We start from the raw sequence: 14381 nt of genomic DNA, 5'->3' as shown, positions 1-14381 counted from the left end.
GTGAGGAAGCTGGTTTAACAAGGTGGTTGCTGTGCTTACCACACGTAAGGTTGGTCTTGTGGTGTTGCGTGACCGCATTGTTCACCATACCGGCTACCCGTTCGTCAGGTCTCCCACTCTTACCACTGGCCTAATAATCCCAGTGATTCAGTAACTATCCGGCCAGTTTCGACTAATGACAAGAATCTTTCCATCACAGTGCTGACCAGGGACCCGTAAAGAACGGTTTAGTCTTCAATTACTGGCCTGGAAGTTTCGAGTTTGAGTCTTCTCGGTGTTCCGGATTATACTGATGATTGTAAACAAGGCTTTCGGACACAGACTGACTACGGGACAGAAGCTCCATGGAGTAATTCTAAAATCTCTTTGTACTACCAACCATGCCAAGAACTCCTAGTCTGGTGGCGACCTAGGAATATTAAACTAACCTGGCATCACTCAGGTTCGACGCTGTTCGTACGTTGATGTAAAAAGTCACACCAGCGTATGAATGCCGTCGTGGTTGCATTAAATCCCTACTTTTCTTACTTCTCAAAGGACCGGAGTTCAAATCCAAGTATACAGAAGAACATACACTACTGACAGTCCAGCAAAGTACTTCTTATTTGGTGGAAGACAATGTGTCAAGACAGGGACCCTGTCTCAAATGAATCGGATACCTCGCAATCATGCGCAACCGCTTGAGGGCTCAATGTGGTACCGTAAAAGCTAGTCTGTATGTAGTAAACACTAATCCTATTTCGCTGGGTTCTTAGAAGCTCTGTCCACGTAGGCTCATAAAAATAAACTAGCAATCGTTCAGCAGCAACACTCTTTTGTTGTCTGGCTGTTAAGCCACCCGAAGGAAGCCTAAGGGCTGAGATACGGCTACGTTGCCTAGGCTTAGACAGGAATAGTCGAGATGAAGAGGTTGATAAATCTACGCCTTAACCACTGAGCGGTGCAGGCTTTAAGTGGACGTTCCTTTTTCGTTGATCAAACGGCTACTGAAGCTGTAGATATTTTCGGAATAAGTCAATCGTTCCTAAAATTATGTTTGGGATCACGGGTTGACGAAATATCTAATATTTCCAAGACGAAGTCCATATGACGCGTTCTTGTGAAAGCCTACAGACCAAAAATGAGTCGTCCACTGCGTGACCCATTTGTCGAGTACTGGCCTCCTGCACTGGCAAATGCTTTGGATTAAGCCATAACTTTTCGAACAATCGGTGATGGTTCAGTCCTCTTTACATTTTTGATAATTTCAGGTGTTAATGTGACCACGGTCGCATAGGTCAGTAAAGATAGAGCTGCCTATGAACGTATGATGTATTGGCCTCAATGACAGAAAACCGGAGATTCCTGTGTAGACCGATTTTTCGAAAAACCGAATACACTCAAGTGTGAAAAGTACTACGCCACGGGCAATGGCAAGTGGTAATTTCGAGCTACTACTTTTGAGGGCTCATTCATTCGTGGCCAAACGATTGGATTGGAATGAATATAAGCCTCTTCCGGTGCCTAGCTGGCACACCATTCGAAGGAGTCACGAGGACTGAACTCATGTCAGGGTGCCCAAGCCCAGACAGATACAGTCAAGAAACAGAGGTGGGGTGGATATCCACAAGAGCAGATGCAATCGCTTCAAATGTGAATTCAGATTTCTTCCTGAAATCCCATGGCGTTCTAAAAATTGAGTGTCTTTGTATCAGCAAACAGCTTCGAGCAAAACTGCCATTCAGCACGAGTTCATCTCTTCTGTCGTTGGGAATGCGTTGCGAAAGCACTGAGAATACTATCTGAGACACAACAGCAGTTGGATCGTTGGAGAAAAACCCCAACAATAGTGTACCTTACAAAGACAAAATACCGGAGCAAACGCTATCAAATAGCTAGAGAACGCATAAAAATAATTTGGAACGTAAGCATGTATCATAACGCAGAAAATTCGTGTAGGTTGGTACAGATCACTGGGTAGTACTTTTGGAGGAGTTATTTCCATGATAATCCTATGGTTCGGTAGAATGCCGGAACATTTGAGGACTTCAGTGCTCTCTAGGGGTTGTGTATTTGTGAGTGAAATTCTCACAAAAGTAATCTGATGAGAGCAGTACATGCGAGCACACTTAAGAGGTGGCAACTTGACAGATCTGGGAGTACAATGAATCGGTTGAAGCGGGCAAGCAAAACATGCAAAATTCTTGGATCACTCGGAGAGTTTTGAGTAAGCCTGAAAACCACGGGAGGAGTTGGAGTATACAAACAGCCGTCGATTATCAGTACCGAGGCTATGAAACCAATCGCCATGTACTTTGTAGTGTCCGAACTTTTGAAGCAATACAAAATGGGTTCGGTCGAGCATTGCCGGAAATAAATTAAGAACTGGATCTGATGCGAAATCCACTCGAGGTTTCCGAATAGTAAGATGTGAATCTGAGTTGGGAAGGATAAATGTAAATCCGGAGAACATGAGATTTCTTACTAAAGCGGGGCGACAGGCAAAAATTGTGGCAGCTGGGCAGTGAGCTCTCGGCACTGGACGGGATATAGATAATTGCAGTCTATCCACCAGATTTCGTGCAGTTTTGGCCCACGCTGTGGACCTGAAGGCGTTATAAAATCCGGGCTAATGGCTGAATGCAGACATAGACGATAAGAACCCTTGCATTTCCAAGTTCCCTGAATTCCCCCCAGCCTGAAAGACCAAACATTAATTTTTCATATTCCGTTTGGAACAGGTGGACCATGACTGTTTTCAATCAAAACTTTCGACGGGCTGAATGTGATTCTTCGTTCAAACAGTCACCCGTCATCTGATTGCTGTCGAACAGTCAGCATGTGTAAGCCGAACAGTCATCGACCGCCACAGAGAGTTTGATGCTTGTCGAGTCGAAGTTACGTATCATATGCTGTCCTTCCATACCCACTCAGTGAGTTCTAGCAGGGGTGACAGGGTTCTTCCGCAATCACACAACGAAACCACCGTCCTAAAAGTCTGTGTGGCTAGCCAAATGCGATTGAGTTATTCGGAGACCCAAAATTGCTAATTAGGAACTGCCGCGAGATATTTCGAAGTGTCTACAGTTTGGTCATCCTTTTGAGTAACCTGTTGGACTAGGAACGAATATAGATGGAATTATATCGCAGTTTCAATTAGCCATGTGGTTTCGACCAGGTCACTATCGGAGCATGGTATGCAGTTAATAATGGCCGTATAGTGTTAAATGTACAGGGATAAGTACCACAACGGAGGTCACTTGCTTGTCAGCTGATTATAGGCTCAATTAGTTACCTGGCTAACAGAATGTGTGGGTAGCTATGGTGGTCTCACTCAGAATCCGAGGGCAAAACTAAAAATCTGTCCGGTTTCGCTAGGCCAGTCACCACAGAACAGAACGTATCAACAACAAGGTACGTCAGTTCTGAGTGAAGTTCAGTGATACAATAGACTGGATCAGGTCTGGATCTTGTCCTCATTCAGTGGTTGTGCTTCAGAATTTGTCATTGCGTCAACCTGATTAGTCACGCAATAACGTAATGTAATCAGGTCACGAAAATAGCCTAAAAAAGTGCATCGTTCGAAAGAATGTCCTTCCACGCCTAAGCGGACTTCAACAATAGACAAAGTCGGTACTATTGAAAGTGGTGAGAATTCCTCCAACAACTCTGTTTGGGGGAGAATCATCGGAAAGCGATGATCCGGTAAAAATTGACAAGTACGCCAGATGGAATACCTCAGCTGGGCAAAGCCTTGAGAGTGGGCTAAAGAGAATAAAACAACAACCCCTTCCAGAGGACAACGAAACTCACCTGATTCTGAAAACAGACGACCAAGAGGGGTGGATTCTGACGAGTTAAATGCATCGGTAATTGCGTGTGAGCGATTAAGTGGAAACTGGGAGGGAATATCAGGGGAAAGCCAACGAGCAGGCTCGGAAAACGGGTACAAAGATTGCGTGGAGAAAAGTGAACTGGACTGGGAGGTCTCTGTGTAGGCTTGACAACCGAGCGAGGATACACAACCACTTTTCAGAGTGAAGATGCGTGGAGGTAAGGCGATAACTCGAGGCCGTGAACACAATAAACTGCGAAAAATAAAATAGCAAGAATTTATCAGGAAATGAACTGGCAACTAAAGAAATGTCAACTAGGAAACACAACATGTGTCTAGGACATGCTACACTGTATGAAATACAATTAGTGCCTGCCTAAATGTGAGGTATTGAGGGTGTGTTCCCCGAGTTGGCTGTATGGCAAAGCTAGCTAGAGATCCAAGTGACTTGTTTGATGATAGAATCCGTGGTTAGGTTGAGTCAGCGGAATCTCAAAATCCTAAATAAGGTAAACTCGAACGTCTTGGGGGATTTATGTTTGGCTAAGATGAACAACTTATGAGTTGAGCTTGACGCTAATGGTCCTTACAGAGGCTACGTAGACGCTGATTGATATGGCTGCTAATCGATGTCAACCCTGCTGTTTTTGCAAGCTTCTTTTCGTATCGTCAGCATTAAAACTCAGTCAACCAGAAATGCCGGCGGTGGGCCAGCACCAGGTCCCTTTATTATTTCTTTGTTTTTTCCACAATAAATTATTCACACAATTTATGGTCTCGAGATATCTGTGTTGGTGTTCAGCACTATTATACTGTCGAAGATGATGGTAATAGTGATGATTCACTCAAATAAAGAAAGATTATCTTAAGTAAGCTGTCGACAAGTAAGAGTAGTGCAGAAAATCTTAAGATGTGAGCATCAGATTGATTACAGTCACTTTGTAAAAGACTGTTTACGTCAAAAACTGGGTAGCGTGAAACCGTAGGACTGTAACGCAATATATTTTGCTCAAACCTCAGTTGGCATCTGAGACACGTTGCTGCACCGTGGGCTAATAAAACTGGAACAAGGCAAAGTGCAGCCGTCTATTAAAACTTCAAAAACGTAGTTTTTACGCCGCATCAAAGAGTTGGTCCTACCTTAGGGCAACATGTCCCCATAACAGAGTGCTGTACATAATGACGCGGGCGTAACAGAGAGGAAACCATCACAGGGAGGGCCAGCCGAATACTGCATCGAGAATACGGACTAATTGATCCTGATCCTGAAGGGATCCTAGAGAGGCTTAAGTATGTACGGACCCTGCTGACAGGACGGTAGTCCTACACGCAAAAGGGAGATGACTCAGAAGAGAGGGTGGTCCACACAGGAAGTCGAGACCGGTCCTTTCGTTAAGGCGTGCGAACAGTGCAATTCGCAACAGAGGCTAGGAAAATCCCAAACAAGCACTGAATCGGAATTGTGAGAAGCCTTACTAAGTTACTCTTTTTGCAGTGAAATAATAACATCTACGAATTTTGCCAATAAACTCTAAGAGGATTCTCACAGGTAGTGGCTGAATATCTAGTTCAACTATGACAGATGCCGATTAACACGGTTTGTTGTATATGACAAACTGACAGCTAACCACACTAACCCGAGGCTAGAAATCTGTGATATATACAACAGCATCGGCTTAATCGTTTCCATCAGATTCGTTAGGGCTGTGAAACCGAAGGGTTCAGAGGACTGATTGGAGGGAGGTTGATTAAAATAAGTTCGATCCAAGCGAAGCAAATTGAAAGTGGCGGCCGAACACCAGTCCGCGAATCCGGTGAGTTGAGTACAGCGCCGTGTGTTATCACGCAGCAAGCCGTCCACACGAATCTATAAAGACGTGAAAGAGAGAGGGACTTCGTATAACCTGTACATTCAAGGGATGTTTCATTATCAAAGAAATCGACGAATACCTGGAGGTGTGTGACAAATGGATAGCCTGTGAGTCGACTTTTGCCAATTAGTCATAACTATCTGATCAATTATCATTTCTCTTGTTGTGACATCTTGTTATATCTCTTCTGACCCGTGTTAGAGAGGATCTGGAAGACATAAGACTTGGACAGCTCTCGGTTTGTCTACATATGCTCACAGTCCACGCTGCGGCACTTCTTGTACATTGCTTCGATTCAAGGCTGAACAGCAGGAGTAGGATGATTAGATGACCGTTCACCATCAATGCTTTCGAAGGTCTTGAGCGAGGTTGTTTACCAGGAAATTGTCCGACAATGGCCCCATCTATTTCTTGCACCATGACTTCATTGGTCGGACGCAAGAACGCCCTGCTTCAAACCACATCCAGTGTTCTGCAAGAAGCCATTATGTCTTTTCTTGTGTCCAGAGGACCTCCTGTTTTCAGTCTCTAATTGGTTTACTTCATCCGTATAGGTGAGCCGGCCACATCGCTATCAGCTGTCCACATCCTTGGTCTCAGGCCTTCCCAGGTCCAAAAACTTTATTGAAGCGGCCCCCACGTTATCTTAACCTGAATGGACAAGTGTTTACAGGTACATTTTAGTCTTCCTTGGAGTCTTTGCTGTCAGACTATACATGATGTGCAGAGAATTGCTGCTAGTAATCAAACCACATTCTGTAAAGCACTCATGTGCGGGTTCCTTCGTAACCTTTTTTGGTTCAAGTGAGCGAGGCGACTTCTTCCTACTCCTTAAGGTTGGATAACTCCCCGTTACTTTATTCTGTGCTTTATGATGGCATGTATTACCTTAATTATCTCACGAAATTTCCATGGCCCCGAAGAAAAAGACTGCCAATTGCCCGACCTCTCAAATTGCACTAGACTTATCACTACCATCTTTTCTGAATTTACCAAAACTAAACGTACTGTGCATTGCATCACCTTCCCTCTAAAAATGTTACCACAACCCAACCTCTATGTTTATTTATTCAACATATAACCCAAGTTCAAAGTTTAAACCAATTCTCGGGAAAACAGCTATCTACTGTAACCCGATTGTAACTTATTTGGCGCGCACGACTGTGGACCGTACACTGCCCGTGTCCGACATTGAACTGTGCTTCCTTCGTTCTTACATTTAACACTGGAACACGGAAAGTAAGGATCATCATCATCATCAGCTGCAAGAACCGCATGCTTGTCGTAGTTTAGCTGCCAGGACCGTACACTGCCCGTGTCCGACATTGAACTGTGCTTCCTTCGTTCTTACATTTAACACTGGAACACGGAAAGTAAGGATCATCATCATCATCAGCTGCAAGAACCGCATGCTTGTCGTAGTGGTCTTAGCTGCCACAGGTTCGTTCACCGAGGATTTTAGGTAGGGTAGGCAGCTGCGCATTGGAGGCGGGAGCTGATGAACTGGTGCGTAAATACAACACTGTCAGTGGACTGTTAATTGCGGAAATAGGGGAGGGAGCTATGCATCGAAGGCAATAGCTTGGATACATGAGCACAAGTGAGGGCGTGACTGGACCGTGTCTGACAATGTCTCCAACCATTGGTGTGGCCCGTCCCGGGATCCCCATCCAGGAGGTTGTCGGTAATCGAGGTTGCTGGTAATCGTTTCCATACGTCACTACTAAGTCATTGTTTGACCGCCTCTGGCTCGTTTGCACCCTTCACGTGGCCCAGCCAGCGCAACCTACGCAGTGCGATCAGTTCATCTACCGAGGGTGAGTTATTTCCTCCCGAATACCATTCGACGAACTTCAACATTGCTGATCCGGTGTTTCCACTAGATTCAGGCAATGCACCGAAGACATCAAAGGTCAGACTCTGAGTCTTTTGACGTCCTCGGCACGCAGCGCAGGGTTTCTGACCCGTGTAGTAATAAGGAGCGCAGTGCAGCATTGGAAACTCGACCCTCGACGGATAAGTTGACGTCAGGCCTACGCCAAAGGTGACGCAGGTCCACAAAGGCTGCTCTGGCCTTCCCAATCAGGATGGAAGCATCATCTTCCTCGGGACCAACGGGACTGATAAAGCTGCCCATGTAAACAAATTCGTTTATTATCTCAATCAGTTCATCCGCAAGCAAGAGGCTAGGGTTCGAGCCCACTCAGTCTTGCAGTAGCACTTTACACTTTGCAGGTGTGAAGCGCATACCGAACCGCGAGGCAGAATTATTTAAATTATTTAATATTGTTTACATTACCATGGGGTCGGATCCAAGAAGGACTATGTCGTCAACGTACTCGATATCCGTGAGCGGATGCCTAAGGGAGCACTTCGACCCCACAGGCATTAGAGGCTGATAGTGAGTCTTCCATGATTGTACAATGACGAAGTTTAACAGGAAAGAGGACAGTCCTGTCTGATACCACATGATGTGGTAAACTCAGAAGAGAGCTTCCCGTAGACCTTCACACGGCCGCGGGAGTTGGTGCACAGCGCCTTAAGGAGACTCAAAAATTTATGGGGGACACCCTTGCTCCACCGACACTGCCATCGTGCCTGACGGTTCACAGAGTTAAAGGCAGCTTTCATATCCAGAAACACAACCATTGTTGGTTGCTGAAATCAGCATCGCTGTTCCAGGATCTGCCGGAGGGTGAAAGATATGGTCGATGCATTCTCTTGCAGGACGGGACCCAGCTTGGTTTTCACGGATCTCAGTCAACTTTCGAAGGATAAGGCCAGAGAGCACATTCGATGCCACAGCTAACAAGCTAATACCACGGTGGTTTTCACAGGGTCCGCGTACCCATTTTGAAGATAGCTGCCGACATGTTCCATTCTACAGGCACCTATTCGTTCGATATGGTCCCAATGAGCTTTGTTAAATGGGTGACCAGGGATTCTCCACCTTCTTTGAAGAGGGCTGGATACAGACCGTCCGGTTCTGTACCGTTCGGTTCGCACGTTTAAGTAAGGATATTTCATACCTGGCTTCTTCCGACGGGCGATGAAGGTTTACGTTCCATTCGCCAGTGTGCATTATTTCCACAGGCTGTGTTGCAGAAGGCGAGCTTTACTGATCTTCGAAGTGTTTAACCCATCTTTTGAGCCGGCGTTTTTGAGTGAATTAATGAGCCATCTTTTTCACCTTTCTTTTCAATGAGCGTTGCTTTCCTAGGGCCAGTCGATCGTATCAGTCGATATAGGGCACGGCTGTTTCCCATAGTAAAAGCCTTCTCCATTTCCCGAGCTTTCAATGTCCACTAGAACTCTCAGTCTTCCCTTATACTCTTCACTATTTGGCGAGTGGGAATATTCGCGAGCGCCGTAGTACTTGTTGTCTGCTGGTACGGTTTTCTTGGCATCAATCATGGATAGCGATCTCGATGACATCCAGTGGTCCTGTGATCGAAGTCAGAAAACAGCACTGAACGCCGCTAACATAGCTTCCTTCACATTTTGCCACGCTTCATCCACATGCTACCGTCACCGTCAATCATGGATAGCGATCTCGATGACATCCAGTGGTCCTGTGATCGAAGTCAGAAAACAGCACTGAACGCCGCTAACATAGCTTCCTTCACATTTTGCCACGCTTCATCCACATGCTTACCGTCACCGTAGTATTGGTTTACTATGGAGGGTCGTTAGGGAAGCTCAGATCGATACTGTTGAGCCAGAAGAAAAGATCAGTCACGAAGGCACAGAAGTAACCGATATGGAACCGGCAACCGCCTAATTGCAATAACGTGGACGGACGATCTGCTATATGCAAACTGTTTGTGCCATGTGTCTCAATGTATGCAGTCTGTTCGATTTGTCTTTCCGGTCTTTTTTTATTTTACCGAACAGTCATCAGAAAGAAATAATTTTTTTCAATGATCAAACACGTCCAGTAACGCATAACGAGCAGCATGAAAAATATGACGCAAGAGAATCACGTGTCAGTGGCCAAGTGAACGAGTCGGTGATTTTGGAATTCGGGTCTGACTTCAGAGAACCTTAACCTTTCTTGCGAAACACGTTGTGTAACCATCCATATATTCTGACAGACAGAGCCGCTGCTTACCGAGGGATTAAATCCACCTTGCCGGTCATCCGCTGGTTGCTGGGAGGCCGAATTTTGAGTTGTTTGCATAGAATCACAGGTTCGTCGGTGGAGCACAGACGGATTGGATGAACGCCTGTCAGTGGAAGGAAGGTCACCTTCCTTATGAGTTTTTGCGGCGCCTAAAAAGAAAAATAGCTGTTAACTAGGTTTGCATGAAGACGAAGTAGCCGACAAATGCTCTACCGAAAAAAGGTATGGTGGGTGATGCCGATGTCAGACAGATAAACCATGCGAGCAAGTAAATAGTCTATCCAAGTAATTTAGCTGTAAGCTGGTCTTGATGGTAACTGATATGCAATTCAGAAGTGGCTCGAGGACTGAACAGCTACCAGTCACCCCAAGATCTAACAGTGAACTATCCAAGAGGCCAGAGCAGCATCCCCGACAAGCCAAAGTTTCCCCTATGGCATGCTTTCGTCAGAGATGAATGTACCCAACCCCATGTTGAACGATGTGACATTCACTAAAGGCTTCCAGTCGAATCAGTGGGCTGTGTTAAGATTGGCTCAGCCTTCAATAAATATATACAGTTTACGCCATTTTAGTATTCATCTGCACATTTCCAGGATGTGAGTAAGCTCTTTTCAGGAACCTTGTAAAAAGATCTACATTCTCCAACTTCTAGCCACTGTAACTATCGAAGAAACTTACCAAGCCTGTGACAGGTTCTTTAGATTGTGCTAGGTTTAATGAAGGAACATTCCAATCTCGATCATCCTCATCACCCATGTTTCTCACTGTCTGCTCAATCGACGAAAGTTGTTAAGTTCTAATCACCACTATGTAGCAGCGGATTCATCAGGTGTTATGAGGTGAGAAATTCTGGTTTCGAGAACGCTAGAAAAGCAGCGAAGAAAGATATTGAGAATGGTTGCCTCAAATTATTCGGTGTCTTACGGCACCAAGGTAATCCGACCGGTGTAGACATGGGCATTGACAATTAACCGTTATCGGGCCAAAGCCATTCCAGGCAATTTTCCAGGATCTCGCACCATCCTGAAGACGAAGTACTGTTGGTTAATACAGACCAACCAAATCAAGCGAATTTTCGAAAAATGTGTTCACTGTGCAGTTTATGTATTCTTTGGAAAGAAATCAATGGCAGCGCCCTAAAACGTGGTCAGCGGCTGATTCCTTATGGCAGCGTTCTTTATATTGGTATCCGACTCAGTCAGCTACTTTTACGATACGTCATCCAGTTTCTTACTTTCAGATTTATTCTACACAGGATACCACTTAGCTAATCCGTGAACTACACATGGCCTAGCATTATTGCAGGAGTTCATGTTTACTTCTACAGTTGCTCGCTACAGCTCTGATCATGACATTCACACTCACCGACTGTGTTCATTTAGTGGGTCAAAGTGCGATCAACGGGACAAGCCGGAACTCATCAGAACACGCGCCTGATGCACGCGGTTGGGGTATCGATAAAAATTGGTACGGCTGAAACCGTAATGAAAAAATTGACAGAAACCAGCAGACTTCAAAAGAAATGGGTGTCCATACAGTGGACATAGTTGGTAGCCCATAATTCCGGATTAGTCCAGCTGGGAAATGAATACCAGATGAACAAACGAACATGCCCCGCAACTTAGAATGAACTCCATAAAACCTACGGAAATCTAAGAAAAATGCAAAGCCTCAATACAACCAGTGTGTACGAACAACCTACCAGTAGATGTTTTGGGTCCAGTAACTTCCTTATTTAAAACGTTGAGGACTTCCGGACCAAGGAATGGCGTCTTGCAGACAATGGGTCTTAAGTGGCGGTCAACAGTAGTTGTTCTTTTTGAGTCAGTCGAAGGTTGATTGGGAAGATCCACTATGGGGGTAAGGGGAACATCGTCAAACCGGCACCGTTTGACCGGCGATTCAGCAGGAAATTTCTCTGAAATCCTTGGGCGTTTGAACCGCACAGGGATGCTAGTGAAATCCAAATGAACTGTTGGTAATTCAGGCAGCCCATTTGTTAGTGGTGTGTTCACTTTTAAGCCCATTTTCACAGAGCTGACTTGGCCGTTCATAACAAAGTTTGATCGACTACGAACAGGGCTGTAGTGGATACCACCATTGAAGAGATCACTAGGTACCGGTGACGGTGGAGTTGGTTTTGGCTGAGTGTTTTCTTTCGTATTCTTTGGGAAAAGTGTAATTTCCAGCTGTTGTTTTGTGGGTGCAAGGAAAGCGACACGTTCCCGGATATCAGGCGGATCCTTCAACAGGCTGGCAAGTTGAAAGCCCTGAAGAGTAATTTCTGAGAGTTCAGAGTCCCTAAGCTGGTGAACAGCCTTCAGCACGGCAGATGGCGTCGAGTAGAGCAGACCTGCGGATCTTGTACGGCTGTCTGTGTCCAATCTCGCATCAAAAACAAAAGGACCAGGTCTTGGCTCTCTATGAGTATATAAACTGGCCAGAGTTTGGATGAAAGCGGAAGAACTGTAAGGGTGTGTGGCCAACAGACAGGGATGATTGCAGATCCTTGACGCTTGAGTAACTGTATGCAGCAAGTCCAGTAGGCCTCCAGCCTTGGAAGCATTGCGTGCACTGTAATAGAGAACAGCGTACGTGATAAAGTAGATGAAAGAGGAAGACAAGCTTTGTAATGAAGACCGAAACCCAGCAAGACCTAGTTAAAAAATTATCGTGAGGCGAAATGAATCTATTGGTTACCACACTCAAAGTGAACTGGATCAAAAATCACCCAGGTCTGAGCTAGGACAAATGCAACTGATCGGTACACATGTGGCTGGAAAATGCAGTGATCTTGGACACTCATCCAATGCGCGAAAGAACAGCCTCCACAGTCACGAACAGTAATTCGCCGCACTATCAAATTATTCAATCCTGGAACTCCGGGCAAGGGATCCGAATCAATCCACTTCCTCAGGTTGAGTGAACAGACATAGTTTCTTGGTACAACTGCTACAGGGCTCTCACAGTGGTGCATTCAACTGGCGACACTCGTTTACTGCTCTACGTACTCTCAAAAGACTTCTATCTTAAGTGCTGCGGCCCAACCACGTTTTCATTCAAATGCCAAGTTTATCCGACAGGTATTCGCTACTACGGAGACCTCGTACCAGCAATAAAAATTTCCTAAGTCAACACAGCCGAAGCGCAAACACACGGCAGCCTAATGAGCGATCTCAGTACAACTCTGGAGATTGTTGTTTACAAGTTCTGATCATTGAAGCAAGTTGATCAACAAGCCTGGCTGAACACACAAAGAACTTTATAGAAATCAAACAAGCGTCTTCGGTTCATTTTCGGATCTAATTGGCCATCACAAAAATTAAATCATCTGAAACGATCTAAACGATATGAATTGATGTTGCCCTGGTACGCCTATCAGCCGCGCATGTGCGACGACAATCAATGTCATGGAAGTCGATTCGCCATATACTCGAAATATGTCGGGGACAGGTGAATTTTCACTAACTAGATGCACACGACGTGTAGAGCGGTTCTCATTGATACACACACGGAGATACACACTCATTGACATGACAGTGAGGGAACCAGTAAAGACGCTCACGTAGTGAGAGAATTTGAGAGCTATTGCTACATTTCGACAGTTGGGTCTATGGGTCACAGAAGAGTTGCCTCGCCTACATAGTGCAATAATTTATTCATTGATTCCCCATTACATTTTCGCCTGCCCGACTACCTGGAGATGACAACTGGATGCGAACGGTGATGGGGGAAATAAGATGACAAAAATGAGCGAACTCAATGTTGCACGGCTGGATAGCCGTTTCCAAACTAGCAGGATACCGTTCGCAAGAAGCCCAGTGCCTATACAATTTCATTTCGTTACCGCTATAGCCCCAGTAAACTGAACAGTGAAATTGGTTCGGACTATTGTAAATTAACACTCTTCAAATTCGTCAAACGAGTAGATTGTTTCAAAGGGAGGTATCCGAGTATTCGGTTTACAAGTAAACTTACACCTTGGACGACATAATCGCATCGTGCACCTTGCGCTGAGCAGCAGTCATTGGACAGTGAACAACCTTTTCGTCACCAGACTCGTACTCTTCCTCTAAGCGCAGGACGAATGGCTCCAAAAACTGTACATAAAAGGAAGCCATAACAATGCCAGCCAATGAGCACAACATCCAAAAAATAATTTAACAATGCTATGTAAAAATATAAATACGTGCTTCGTCTCATCCTAACGTTTCAGTTCACACTGAAAGTTGCTGTCATACACCGTCGACAATCACGGTAGCAGAATGTGATTATTGCGCTCGAGTGGAAAAATAGATTTCGCTAGCTACGAAAACTGCCGGAAACGACCACGAGGAAACATCCCACACGGAGGGAGATCACAGAGAATCCGGGCCAGCATGTTGGATTTTCAGTCATCCAGCCTATAAAAACCTGCATATGACCACCCCCAGTTCCCCAGTCTACCTTCCATTGAAGTAAATAAGAAGCATTCTTACAAAGACCATCTTCAGGCAAGGATCGTCCGACCGTGAGGTAACATGTTTGATAAAAAAATCGTTCAGCTGTAGCACCCTTTCGGTGCCTAGCT

At 45.3% G+C, this 14381-nt stretch overlaps 1 protein-coding gene across 1 annotated transcript in view; it reads right to left on the bottom strand.

Annotated features, from left to right (window-relative positions):
* T265_00321 (hypothetical protein) overlaps positions 1-14381 on the bottom strand; it is a gene marked incomplete at both ends in the record, with an annotated part of 48320 nt that overhangs the window by 15066 nt on the left and 18873 nt on the right. Inside the window, 5 exons of the mRNA XM_009164066.1 lie at positions 3793-4067; positions 5452-5681; positions 9797-9957; positions 11514-12385; positions 13790-13911. Coding sequence (XP_009162330.1) covers positions 3793-4067; positions 5452-5681; positions 9797-9957; positions 11514-12385; positions 13790-13911 — 1660 coding nt within the window. The remainder of the gene's footprint in view (positions 1-3792; positions 4068-5451; positions 5682-9796; positions 9958-11513; positions 12386-13789; positions 13912-14381) is intronic.

This window comes from Opisthorchis viverrini (assembly GCF_000715545.1).
Source record: "Opisthorchis viverrini unplaced genomic scaffold opera_v5_3, whole genome shotgun sequence".
Taxonomy (NCBI): Eukaryota; Metazoa; Platyhelminthes; class Trematoda; order Opisthorchiida; family Opisthorchiidae; genus Opisthorchis; species Opisthorchis viverrini.
Note: the sequence above shows the minus strand (reverse complement) of the source record. Positions and strands in the feature narration are given on the sequence as shown.